Source organism: Scylla paramamosain, chromosome 23, assembly GCF_035594125.1.
Source record: "Scylla paramamosain isolate STU-SP2022 chromosome 23, ASM3559412v1, whole genome shotgun sequence".
Taxonomy (NCBI): domain Eukaryota; kingdom Metazoa; phylum Arthropoda; class Malacostraca; order Decapoda; family Portunidae; genus Scylla; species Scylla paramamosain.
This window is the reverse complement of record NC_087173.1, coordinates 12,035,486-12,049,238: the sequence shown is the minus strand read 5'-3', so window position 1 is coordinate 12,049,238 and position 13,753 is coordinate 12,035,486. Positions and strand designations below refer to the sequence as shown.

The 13,753-nt window shown below is 40.3% G+C and overlaps 2 protein-coding genes and 2 long non-coding RNA genes across 21 annotated transcripts in view; 3 read left to right on the top strand and 1 right to left on the bottom strand.

Moving 5' to 3' along the window:
* LOC135112204 (uncharacterized) overlaps positions 1–13,753 on the top strand; it is an 85,996-nt gene that overhangs the window by 55,086 nt on the left and 17,157 nt on the right. The gene's annotated exons all lie outside the window — the stretch shown is intronic.
* LOC135112210 (uncharacterized) lies at positions 105–2,623 on the top strand. Its single transcript, XR_010274135.1, has 2 exons — positions 105–208; positions 2,196–2,623. It is a non-coding gene; the product is annotated as an uncharacterized LOC135112210 (long non-coding RNA).
* The window catches only part of LOC135112207 (uncharacterized), an 83,385-nt gene continuing 69,818 nt past the window's right edge, over positions 187–13,753 (bottom strand). Inside the window, exons 1-8 of one of the 4 annotated variants that reach the window (XR_010274128.1) lie at positions 7,266–7,284; positions 6,711–6,833; positions 5,838–6,042; positions 4,874–5,047; positions 3,479–3,584; positions 2,864–3,023; positions 2,211–2,301; positions 187–1,651 (exon numbers count right to left, since the gene is read on the bottom strand). Coding sequence is in view for 2 of the 4 variants with exons in the window: in XM_064026413.1 (XP_063882483.1) it covers positions 2,982–3,023 (42 nt within the window). In the remaining 2 variants the exon portion in view is untranslated. Of the gene's footprint in view, positions 1,652–2,210; positions 2,302–2,853; positions 3,024–3,478; positions 3,585–4,873; positions 5,048–5,837; positions 6,043–6,710; positions 7,595–13,753 lie in introns of those variants that run through there. The other 3 variants (XR_010274127.1, XM_064026413.1, XM_064026411.1) reach the window with 3 other exon arrangements.
* The window catches only part of LOC135112208 (uncharacterized), an 8,795-nt gene continuing 4,530 nt past the window's right edge, over positions 9,489–13,753 (top strand). Inside the window, exons 1-3 of one of the 5 annotated variants that reach the window (XR_010274132.1) lie at positions 9,489–9,540; positions 11,906–12,054; positions 12,596–12,696. This is a non-coding gene — a long non-coding RNA (uncharacterized LOC135112208). The other 4 variants (XR_010274133.1, XR_010274131.1, XR_010274129.1 and 1 more) reach the window with 4 other exon arrangements.

Here is a 13,753-nt window from a genome sequence, read left to right as displayed (position 1 = left end):
TTAATTATTGGTGAAAATATATATAAAAAAAAAATACTTAATTTTTATAAGTATTGTTTTATTTGTTTTTCTTTATCAATATCATCATTATCATCCTCATTATAGGAGAAACAGACACACACACACCGTAAGCTCCCTACAAGACAGTCAACACAAAAATATGAGTGAAAAATGAAACTAGAGGAATATTAATCAACATTTTATTAAGGTAAGGTGAGTTTACACCCTGACAAGAGAGTTTGCACACTACAGCCTCTTAGACTATCACTGGAACCATGAAAACACCCTTGAAAACCCTAATAACTTCCACTACAGCATGTTAAATTTTAGAACCATAAAAACACCCTTGAAAACCGCAATAACTTCCACCACAGCCTCTTAAACTGTCACTGGAACCATGAAAACACCCTTGAAAACCCTAATAACTTCCACCACAGCCTCTTAAACTGTCACTGGAACCATGAAAAATAAAAGAACAAAAATAGATAATGATAGCCCAAAAGAAGGAACACGACAAAAAACCGCCCAAAACTAGCCCAAAAGAAGGAACACGTGACAAAAAACCGCCCAAAACTAGCCCAAAAACCACATAAATAGGCCAACATCAGCCCAACATCCTTCCTCCTTAACCTGGCTAATATAAACAGGCTGAGGGCGTGGCAGGGAGCTCAGTAGGCCTGCTGCATCACTAGCGGCAGCAGCATGGAGAGGCTGTCTACAATATAGCACACTTCTGCCCACATTACCCAGAATCCTGCAGAGAGAGAGAGAGAGAGAGAGAGAGAGAGAGACCCAAACAACACAGACAACACAACAAAATACACCCAAACACACCAACACACACCTCTACACCCCCAAACACCCCCAAAACATTGTCCCACACACCCAAACACACCTCTACACCCCCAAACACACCAAAAACACCCTTAAATATATCCATACACATCCAAACACCCCCAAAACACCCTCAAACACACCCAAACACATCCAAAACACACACAAAACACAGCCAAACATACCAAAACACCCACAAACACATCCAAAACACCCCAAAACACACTAAAAACACACACAAAACACAGCTAAACATCCTAAAACACCCTAAAATACACCCAAAACACCCAAAAACACAGCCTCAGACTTCCAAACACACAAAACACATGCAAAAACACCCCAAAACACCCCCCAAACACACCAAAAACACACACAAAACACAGCAAAACACTCTAAAATACACCCAAAACACCCCAAAACACACCAAAAACACAGCTAAACATACCAAAACACCCAAAACACCCAAAAATACACCCAAAACACCCAAAAACACCCCAAAACACATCCAAAACACCTCAAAACACACCAAAAACACACCCAAAACACAGCCAAACATACCAAAACACCCAAAAATACACCCAAAACACCCTTAAAACACCCAAAAACACCCCCAAAACACCTCAAAACACACCAAAAAACACACAAAACACAGCTAAACACTCTCGAACAACACAAACAAACCTATTGGTCACAACAGGTCCGAACGCCCTTGGAACAGCCCCTGGTGACCTCCGAATGCCAAACAGGGTACCCTTGTGAGAGGCCGTGCTGTGACAGGAGGCGAGGGCAGTGAGGCAGGGCACCATCAAAGAGGAACCTAAGAGAGGGGAGGGGGGGTGGTAAGCAGGGGGCTGGCAGGGGTGTTATGAAGTGTAAGGGGATAGACACACAGACAGACAAACAGGTAAGATACACAGGGTTTACTGAGGGTGTAGGGGAGAAACTGAGGATGTAGGGGACAAACAGGGTAGTTTAATAAGATGCAGAGGTCAGATAGGGTGTATTTATGGTGTAAGGGTGGATAGCAGGGGTGTACTGAGGTGTAGGACAGAGAGAGAGAAAGAGAGAAAGAGAGAGTACAAGGTATCTCTTCAACCTACATTTAGATTGGTGTATACAAGCCTTACTTAATATATGTAGAGGTTTGTGAGCATATACCAGTATCTCTTATGGGTTTGTGTGTGTGTACCAGCCTTACCAAGTGTCTGTGTGTTTCTGAGTGTACACCAGTGTTTGTGTACAAGTTTACATGTGTACACCAGTCTTAGTAAGTATTTCAGTGTGTTTTTAAGTGTATACCAGCATGAATTTTGTGTTTTTAAAAGTGTTTGAGTGTTTATTTTAATTATCTGTTATCCCAGCCCCTACAGACCCACCTATGGCATACAGCGTCAGTCCAGAGTACAGCCCCAGGTTGGTCTTGCTAGCCCCGATGAGGATGAAAGCAGGAGTCATCGTCATTAACCACTGTGGATGGTGAGGGTGGTAGTGGAGGCAGTGGTGGGTTTAATAATAGTGTTACTGATAAATCCTGTTGTTTTATATTGTAATTCTACACAGTAAAAATATAGATTTGAAAATATACTTTGTAAACCTCAGTAACTTCCACTACAGCCCATTAAACTAGAACCATGAAAACACCCTTGAAAACCCCAGTAACTTGCACTACAGCCTGTTAGACTAGAACCATGAAAACACCCTTGAAAACCCCAGTAACTTCCACTACACCCTGTTAAACTCGAACCATGAAAACACCCTTGAAAACCCCAGTAACTTCCATTACACCCTGTTAAACAAAAACCATGAAAACACCCTTGAGAACCCCAGTAACTTCCACTACACCCTGTTAAACAAAAACCATGAAAAACACCCTTGAAAACCCCAGTAACTTCCACTACACCCTGTTAAACTCGAACCATGAAAAACACCCTTGAAAACACACACACAGGCAACCCTTTCCCGGCCACACACACACACAAACCCTCTCCAACACACACACACACACACACACACACAAACCCCAGAACACCTAATTGGCAGTTGCTTTTTCAGTTCCAGTCTTAACACTTCGCATAAACCCTCTCTGTGTAATTGCCATGACCAGGCCCAGGAAGGAAAACTTGCGGTCCTGCGCCAACGAGTCGTAACTATGCTTGTGGTGGGTCGCGAAGATCAGCGTTAACTCCAGGCTGGAATACAGGAACAGGTAGAGGAAGTAAACTCGGCTAAGTTGTATTAATTTCATGCGTTCTACAGAGAGAGAGAAAGACAGATGTTTATGAATGAAGGGAGAGGAGGAGTAGGAGGAGGAACGGGAGGTAGTGTGTGTGTGTGTGTGTGTGTGTGTGTGTGTGTGTGTGTGTGTGTGTGTGTGTGTGTGTGTGTGTGTGTGTGTGTGTGTGTGTGTGTGTGTGTGTGTGTGTGTGTGTGTATGAATGAAGGGAGAGGAGGAGGAGGAGGAACGGGAGGTGGTGTGTGTGTGTGTGTGTGTGTGTGTGTGTGTGTGTGTTTCAGGAGTAAACATAAAGGAATATTTGCTAGTACACACACACACACACACACACACACACACACACACACACACACAATACTACAAACACGAACAAACACAGAATACTGAACATACAAACACACACACACACACCTTCTCTGCCCAGGCCCTTGACACAGCTGACGGAGAACAGAGCCCTAGGATTGATCACCTCCCAAGCCTCGGTCAAACTGGCACCAATGTCCCTCCTCCTTCTGCCCTGCGGTGGAAGAACAAGACACAAATCTGACTCACACACGACGAGACAACAGCGAACGTAAACAAACAGTGTTGCCAACTCAGGGAAAGGGAGTTTTACTGTACAAGGGATAAAATACAAGTGAATCACCATGGAAACACCCTTTGAAAACCCACAGTAACTTCCACTACAGCCTTGATAACACTACTTACCCTAGATCACCCCCAAACACCCCTATATAACCCTGAAACACCACCAAAACACCATTAAACACCCCAAAACAAACTATTTACCTCAAAACACTTGCAAAACACTCTCAAAACACCATTAAACACCCCAAAACACACTATTTACCTCAAAACACTTGCAAAACACTCCCAAAACAAAATTAAACACCCCAAATCACACTATTTACCTCAAAACACTTGCAAAACACTCTCAAAACACCATTAAACACCCCAAAACACACTATTTACCTCAAAACACTTGCAAAACACTCCCAAAACACCATTAAACACCCCAAAACACACTATTTACCTCAAAAACTTGCAAAACACTCCCAAAACACCATTAAACACCCAAAAACAGACAATTTACCTCAAAACACTCTCAAAACACCATTAAACACCCCAAAACACACTATTTACCTCAAAAACTTGCAAAACACTCCCAAAACACCATTAAACACCCAAAAACAGACAATTTAACTCAAAACACTTGCAAAAACACCCCCAAAACACCTCCAAAACCCCAATAATACCCAAAAAACAGACAAAAACAGACAAATATATCCAAAAAACAGACAATTTACCTCAAACCACTTGAAAAAACACCCCAAAACACCTCCAAAACACCCCAAAATATCTCAAAACATTCCTAAACACACAAACAGGAGTGTAATGAATTAATAAGTGAAAGAAAGCAAGAGAATGTAAACAAACAGATGATAATGAGAAGAAAAGTGATTTAAATGAGATTGTTAAGATGTTTTGATGGTTTATGGTAAGGAAAATGAGAGAAAGGGTTTGTAATGAATAGAAAGGGTTTGTAATGATGACAGAAAGGAAGGAATAAGAGGGAAAAGTAAAGAAATGAGGAAAGGAAAGAGAAAATGATGCTTTACTCACAATGCACCTTTCTTTAACAACATTCAGAGACACAAGGAAATACAAACAAATTACAAAATAAGCAAAGAAAGAAAAAATGAAAGGAAAAAAAAAATAAGCAAAAATTATACAAAAACAAAAAAAATATACATAATAAAAAAAAAAAAATGAGAGACACACACACACACACACACACACACACACCTCAGGCAGCAATTCCTGGAAGAAGACAGCAAAGAATATTATGTTAGCCACAGTGAGAGTGCGTGCGTAGACAGCCGAGGCCGCGAACCACCCAGTACTTCCCCAGCGGGAGAACGCAGGCCCCACAGTGTGCCCGACGGTGAAGCCTATGCTGAATGTCACGCCAATCAGTGCCTGTGGGTTGAGGGGAGGTTAGGAGAGGGTAGGCTGGTTAGGTTAGGTTAGGACACACCGACAACACACCACAATATAAATAAGAAATAAAATAATGCATAAGAAAATAAAAAGTAAAAAAAAGTAAACTAACAATGTATTTTAAACTACCACAACACCTTTAAACACCCTCAAAATATTCCAAAACACACCAAAACACTCTCAAAATAACCCAACACACACCAAAACATCCCAAAATACCCCAAAACACTCCAAAAACACACCAAAACACCTTCAAAATACCCCAAAACACCCCAAAACACTACAAACACATCCCAAAACACTCCAAAAACACACCAAAATACTCCAAAAATACTCCTAAACATTTCAAAACATATCAAAACATTCCAAAAACATCCCAAAACACTTTAAAACACACCAAAAATCCCAAAACACCTCCACAACACCACAAAACACTTCAAAACACCCCTTAACCACCCCAAAACACATCAAAACACTTCACAACACACCAAAAACACCCCAAAACACTCCAAAAACACCCCAAAAACACCTGAAGACTCCCTCAGAACACTGAAATAGAATAAAACACAAAATAACAATAATAAAGAAAACAAGCTGCAATACTGAACAGCAGGAACACAAACAAACACACACACACACCCTGTAAACAAACAAACAAACAAAAAATAAATAAATAGATAATAGGATAAAAAAAATTGAAAAAAATAATAATAAAAACAAGCTAAAAATATATAAACCAATACAAAACACAACAAACCCACTCAATTACCAAACAAGACAGAATGGAACCTCGCAGCGAAACCGATGATATGTTGGTAATAAGTCACACAGGAGAGCTGAGAGGAATACAAGCCGCTGGTGTTGTGCTTGGAGTAACAGTCAAGGAGAGCAGGACACAGAGGCACCACCGCCATGAAGCCGACCAGGTCCAGGATCAGACTGCCGAATAACACCTTGCTTGTCCGTGCGTTCCTCTGTGGGTGTTAGGTTAGGTTAGGTTACGTTAGGTTAAGTGAGGTTAGGTTAGGTTAGGTTAAGTGAGGTTAGGTTAAGTGAGGTTAGGTTAGGTTAGGTTAAGTTACGTTAGGTTAGGTTAAGTGAGGTTAAGTGAGGTTAGGTTAAGTGAGGTTAGGTTAAGTGAGGTTAGGTTAGGTTAGGTTAAGTTACGTTAGGTTAGGTTAAGTGAGGTTAAGTGAGGTTAGGTTAAGTTATGTTAGGTTAAGTTAGGTTAGGTTAGGTTAAAAGAGGTTAGGTTAAGTTAGGTTAGGTTAGGTTAAGTTAAGTTAGGTTAAGTTAAGTTAGGTTAAGTTATGTTAGGTTAAAAGAGGTTAGGCTACGTTATTTTAGGTTAAGTTAGCTTATGTTAGGTTAGGTTAGGTTAAGTGAGGTCTTTTTTATCTTTTATTTTTTCTCAGTATTTTTTTCTTATTGTACTTAGTTCCCTTTGACCAGTGTCCCTCCTATATATACAAAAAATAAAACAAAATAAATAAATAAATAAATAAAGTAAAACAAGAACATTTTTACGACTTTAAATCATTTTCCCGACACACTTGTGCATGGAGGCAGTGTTGCACGAGTGTTGAGTGACAAATATTGCATCTCAGCTTAGCAACACACACCAACACAACACCCTGCTCACCTTCTCCTTGATGTCCGCACCCTGTACTGCCCCTCTGTCCCTGCCGTCCGCCTCGCCACCACTGCTGCCGCCACCGCCATCGCTGCCGCCAACTGCTTGCCGGATTGGAGGGTTGCCGTTGCTCTGAAAGTTACGTTAGGTTTGGTTAAGTGGGGCCGTGGGAAGAGGATGTAGGTTAGGTTAGGTTTGGCTATGCTTCGTTAAGTTAGACGAGGTTAGGTTATGTTAGGCTAGGTTAGGTTAGGTTAGGTTAGGTTAGGCTAGGTTAGGTTAGGGTAGGCTTCTTTAGGTTAGGTTAGGCTTGGCTAGGTTAGGCTTGCTTAGATAAGGTTTGGCTAGGTTAGAATTGCTTAGGTTAGGTTAGGTAGGGTTAGGTTAGGCTAGCTTGGGATTATGACACGAGATAGCCAGTCTTGGGGAGGAGGAAGCACCAGACAGAAGTTCGGGTAGGCTTCTTTGGGTTAGGTTAGGTTTGGTTAGGGGCAGCTGAGGAGTGTGAGGCTCCACCACATCAGGTTAAATTTCAGGTAATATTTGAGTCATTTTCTCACTCACCACCAAAATTTTCCCACTGTAAAAACTTTAATATTTTTTTTCTGAAGGCTACAACGAAAGACAAGGCAACACACACACACACACACACACACACACACACACACACACACACACACACACACACACACACACACACACACACTGCATAAGCATCTGTACAACGAAAGACAAGGCAACACACACACACACACACACACACACACACACACACACACACACACTGCATAAGCATCTGTACAACGAAAGACAAGGCAACACACACACACACACACACACACACACACACACACACACACTGCATAAGCATCTGTACAACGAAAGACAAGGCAACACACACACACACACACACACACACACACACACACACACACACACTGCATAAGCATCTGTACAACGAAAGACAAGGCAACACACACACACACACACACACACACACACACACACACACCAGAAACACCTAGAAACACATTTTTCCTCCCCAAAAACAATTTTCCTCCCCAAAAACATCTAGCAACACAATTTTCCTCCCCAAAAACACCCAGAAACAATTTTACTCTCCTAAAACACCTAGAAAGACAATTTTCCTCCCCTAAAACAACCCAGAAACACAATTTTCCTCCCCAAAAACACCCAGAAACACAATTTTCCTTCCCAAAAACATCTAGGAACACAATTTTCCTCCCAAAAACACCTAGAAGCACAATCTTCCTCCCCAAAAACACCTAGAAATGCAATTTTCCTCCCCAAAAACACCCAGAAACACAATTTTACTCCCCAAAAACACCTAGAAGCACAATTTTCCTCCCCAAAGAACACCTTCAAACACAATTTTCCTCCCCAAAAACACCTAGAAGCACAATTTTCCTCCCCAAAAACACCTAGCAACACAAATTTTCCTCCCCAAAAACACCTAGCAACACAAATTTTCCTGCCCAATAACACCTAGCAGCACTATTTTTCTCCTTTTAATACTCAAAAAACACAAATTCGGCCCAGAACAGCTATTTCTATTAACAGTACTCAAAGAAAACACTGATTACCGGTCAGAAATACCTCAAAAACATTAATTTCTACGCAAAAAACACTGAAAAAACACGTGATTTCCTTTCAAAACACCCAAAAAAACATACATTTCTACCCAAACACACTGAAAAACATGCGATTTTCTTTTAACACATCAAAAAACACACATTTCTAGCCAAAAACACTTAAATAATACTTAATTTCCTTTCAAAACACCCCAGAAGAGACACACACCTACCCAAGGACAGCGAAAAAACAACAATTTCTACCCAAACAAACTTGAAAAACACCAAAATCTAAAAAAAAAAACACAAAAAAATAAAAAAATATATAAAAAAAACATCCCCTGCCTTTTTAAAACGCCACAGAAACGAAGAATTCACTCCTCTTTCTATTCTTCTCTATGCATGAAAACAGCTGGAAAATATAGGAAATATCACTAAATACTGATGGAAGGGCACTGGGAGGTGGGAAGGTCCAGGGTCTCGGTCCCCGGATGAAGGCGGCTGATGACGTCACGTCCGCCATATTTACGTTACGCAAATGATTTTGAAAATGACCCCTCGCAAAAATGGAGCTAGGCCGGAATGCTTTACATATTATGAAAGGGCATAATTTTAAATTAATTCTGGAGATATAAAAATATTCCAAGCTTCAGTAATAATAAAGCTATATTTAAATAACTATATGAAAAAGTGTTCGAACAAACACGATAAAAAAAAACACTCCAAAGTCCACAAATCTCATTTCTCACGAACACAATACACTTTAAAAAATCGAAACTATTTTTACAAACAATCAGAAGTTAACCGGAAGCTGAAATAAATAAATAAATAATTTATAAATGTCGACTTTTTGAGTTTTCAACGGGTCTAAAACCCCTCTAAAAGTCCACGTATTTCACTCAAAAGCATCATAACATATTTAAAAGACAATAAACGATTTTTTGAGCCCATAAAATCTTGCCTAGCGGCTGAAATAAAAAATCATGTTTGGCGGTATGAAAAATTTAACGGCAAACAGCAACAATTATTTACGCTGAAACAACCTCATAATCGACATGTTTCCCTTAACACTCGCACGCAAAACACTCAAAACACCACCAAATATTTTTACAAACCATAAAATCTTAGTTAAAAAGCCTAAATATATAAGTTAAGAAAATAGAAAGAATATTGGAACCGAGGGTAGACTCTGGCAATCCATCATGGCGGCCGCGGGAGGGCTGGGAGGGGGCTCAGATGAAAACAAGGTTGGATAACTCTCTTTCCTTATTATTTGTGGTTGTTATGAAGGTTATTTCTCTGTTTTCTGGATTAATTTCAGCTGTGTGTATGCGTGTGTGTGTATATATATATGTGTGTGTGTGTGTGTGTGTGTGTGTGTGTGTGTGTGTGTATATCTATGTGTGTGTGTGTGTGTGTGTGTGTGTGTGTGTGTCCGCCTCTATTCCATGATAAATAGCATTATATTCTCTCTTCTCTTCTCCCCTTTTGCTATTAAGTATCAAGTATTTTCCAGGTATTTCCAGTGTTTTCCAGGTAGTGTCGTAGGTTGAAGCCAGACCTCTGCTACCTGTCACTACTAAACTCACCTTAATAATTATTGACCTCCTGTGCCTCTGTGGTCCCGTTCCCTGGTGTTTAAATGAAAAGAGGACACACACACACAACCGCACTGCACGGTGTTTCCCAGGTACACTGAGGAAGACAATAAAAAATAAATAAATCTGCTGTCTCTCAATATTTATCGTAATTTACAGTGTTTTGTTGTGTGAGGAGCAGACTACTGGGGTGATTTGTGCACAGGTAAGTGGCAGTAGGTGGATGAGTGTGTGTAACGAGTGTATTAATGTGTGTGAGGGAAATAAAGGGGTGTGAGGTATGACGGGCCAGCCTGCCGCAGCTCACCCCTGGCCTGTTAAACCTTCCGTCAGACTTAAACTAGGCAGTGGCGGTTAGGTCTGACCAGCGGACATGAAAGCATAGTCATGTGGCTCCATTCACTGCCACGGGTGACTTATGGTGACGAGAAATAAAGTAAATATTGGCTAATATATACGGACGTCCGGATCATGTCTGCTTATATTTTTAAAAAAGTTGAATTTTGGCGGGTTTTCATTTCACGGAAGAGTTCATTTGTTAATATTTCGTCATGCGGGTTACGTTGAAACTAAATATTACGAGTATGACTAAATAAAAAGCCGAAATAATGTAAAAAAAAAAAAATAATAATAATGAAGGTACCGTGGATTGGCAACACTTACAATGTAAACAAACAGCTGATCACGGGTCCGGAGCGAGGCAAGGAGATAAAAATAATAATAAACGAAGGAAATAGAGCAAATACTCGTAGAAGGACGACAGCAGGCAGAGAGGGGCAGGAGAAGTAGCAGAATCAGGGAAAGGCGTATTGGTGCCAGTAAATAAGGTGAGAGCTGTAATAAGGCTGGTAAATAAGACTTAATAGATAATTGTGAGAAAATATTTGTTTTGTATATTGGGTAAGTGTGTGTGCGTGTATATATGTGTGTGTGTGTGTGAGAGAGAGGTTGGCATTCAGTCAATCAGTCAGTCAGGCACTAAACCAAGCTGAAATAGTCAATTAATTAGCCAGTCAATCAGGCAGGCGGTCATTTAGATATTCAAAACATCTAACCACAAAAAAACAGTAAAAAAAACACTGGTAAATTTATAGTTTAAGCCAATGATTCCAATCTGTACCCACGGCCCACGGCGTTATTATTATTAATTTCCGACAAGTAGTGTAATCGTTAGAAATGATGTGAATAGTGAGAAGAACAAAATGAGGTAGGTTATTACCACGTAGTGTGTAATGGCTTAAACTATAATAAAACCTAAATTTTTATAGGCCTGGCATTTCAGTGAGATTTCTGTTTTTATTGGATTTTTGTTGCCCTTGGCTCGTGTCACTCCTTCAGAAAAAGGAGAAAAGGTATTTGTCTCTCCTCTTGCACTTTTCCCTCTTCAGGTGTCTCATATTTGGGAAGAATTGTGACATACTGGATACGTTTATCTTCAACACACACACACACACACAGATAAGATACTTTTAAATGTATAAATCTTACCTCACCTTTTATGAACACAGTTAAGTTCCTTTGAAATAATTAGTGGGTGTTTGTCAGTGTTGATGAAGAGTTATGCCATGACCTGCTCTCTTAAGCATTACCAGTGACCTGTTTGGTTATGAGTCATGTTAGCAGATGAACCTGGCCTGACCTAACTAACCTACCACTGCAGGGACAAGCAACACCAAATGTTAGCCTCACTTTGATTAATACTTCATATCACCTATAGTAATGGACACACACACACACACACACACACACACACACACAAATTCATTAAAGTATCATGTCTTGCTTCTTTATCTCCTTTCTCCTTTTTTAAAATTAATTAATTAATTAATTTATGTATCTATCTAGTTATTTATCTATTTATTCATATACTACTACTACTACTACTACTACTACTACTACTACTACTACTACTACTATTTGTAGTAGGAGAGGTAAGGCTCTACTGTAGTCAGAGGAAACCTTGTAGCAAATTGTTATCCATTGTATACTGACAAAGAACTTCTCTCCTTAACAGGTGGACTTGGAATCTCTCAGGGGAAACTACATGTAGTAATTGAATTAAAATGGCTAGAACCAGAGGATGGGGTTGTGCGTCCCCGGGAGTTCAGAGGGTGCCGGCGCTTCAACTGATGGTGTGGACCCATGAGACAGAGGCTCCACCAGGTGTGTGTGTGTGTGTGTGTGTGTGTGTGTGTGTGTGTGTGTGTGTGTGTGTGTGTGTGTGTGTGTGTGTGTGTCTCTCTCTCTCTCTCTCTCTCTCTCTCTCTCTCTCTCTCTCTCTCTCTCTCTCTCTCTCTCTCTCTCTCTCTCTCTCTCTCTCTCTCTCTCTCTCTCTCTCATACACACACACACACACACACACACACTTTTATATAAAATTTGAGCATTTGATAAACAATCAATCAGTCAATCACACACACACACACACACACACACACACACACACACACACACACACGTACACACAAATATTTTGAAAAATTAACGAAAATACAACAAATTATTATTGTTATTATTGTTATTTTTTGGGTAAACTTTAAATATTGGGTAAACGGTACCTCAACACGTCTGTGGTGCAAAATCCGGGCAGAGTAGAGCAATGCGACTTCCCCCCTGTAGACCTTTAGGGTAGAATGAAGCTATACGGAGGGTTACTGTGTCTCCCTGCTCCTTTCTGTCCCTAATCTGCCACTATCCCCTACAGGTGGCCATCAGGGACGTGAGAGGCCTCCAGCAGTATGCCTGGAGATACTTGTGTGTGGATGAGGGACGCAGACTCAAGAACCACAAGTGTAGGCTGACCAAGTGAGTGTGGGAAAGTGTGAGGGGGTGTGAGAGAGACAGAGAGAGAGAGAGAGAGACTGTGTTGTTAATCTGTCACTAGAACTTTAAAAACTCTTGAAAACCCTTACAGCTTCAGCTTTTGGGATGTGGAGATCTGGTTAATCTATCACTAGAACCTTAAAAAAACACACTTGAAAACCCTTACAACTTCGACTAGAGCCTTTGGAAAGTAGAAATGTTAATCTGTCACTAGAACCTTGAAAACACTCTTGAAAAACCTTGCAACTTCAACTAGTGTCTTTGGAATGTAGAAATGTGGTCAATCTGTCACTAGAACCTTAAAAACACTGCAAGAAAACCCTTATAACTTCAACTAGAGCCTTTTAAAAGAGTGTTTCTCCTGTTAATAATGTAGTAATTTTGTTAATCTGTCTCTAGAACCTTAAAAACAACCTTGAAAATCCTTAAAAGAGTGTTTCTCCTGTTAGTAATGCAAAAATGTTGTTAATGTGTCGCTAGAACCATAAAAACACCCTTTAAAACCACAGTAACTTCTATTGCAGCCTTTTAAATACAGGTAGCAGGGTTCTCAGGGGTGTTTCTCCAGTTAGTAATGCAGAAATATTGTTAATCTGTCACTAGAACTATAAAAACACCCTTGAAATGCCTTACAACTTCAACTAGAGCCTTTTAAGGATAGTTTGTGTAATTTTTGGGGTGTTTTTGGGTGTTTTTGAGGTATTTTTGTGGTATTTTTGGATGTTTTTTGGGGTGTGTTAGGGTGTTTTGGTGTGTATAATTTTGTTTTTTGGGTTTTTAGGGATATTTAAGGTGGGTTTGATAAGTTTTGGGGCATTTTCGGAGTGTTTTGGTGGGTGAAAATGTGTTTTTGGTGTGTGTCAGAGGTATTTTGGATGTTGGGGTGTTTTGGGTGTGTAGAGGTGTGTCAAGTTAGGATGTGATTGAAGTGTTTTGGGGGGTGTTGGGGTGTTCTTTGGCGTCTTTGGTGTGTGTCGGGTGTTTTGATGTGTTAGGGGTGTTTAAGGGTGTTTAAGGGTGTTTAAGGGTGTTTTTGGTG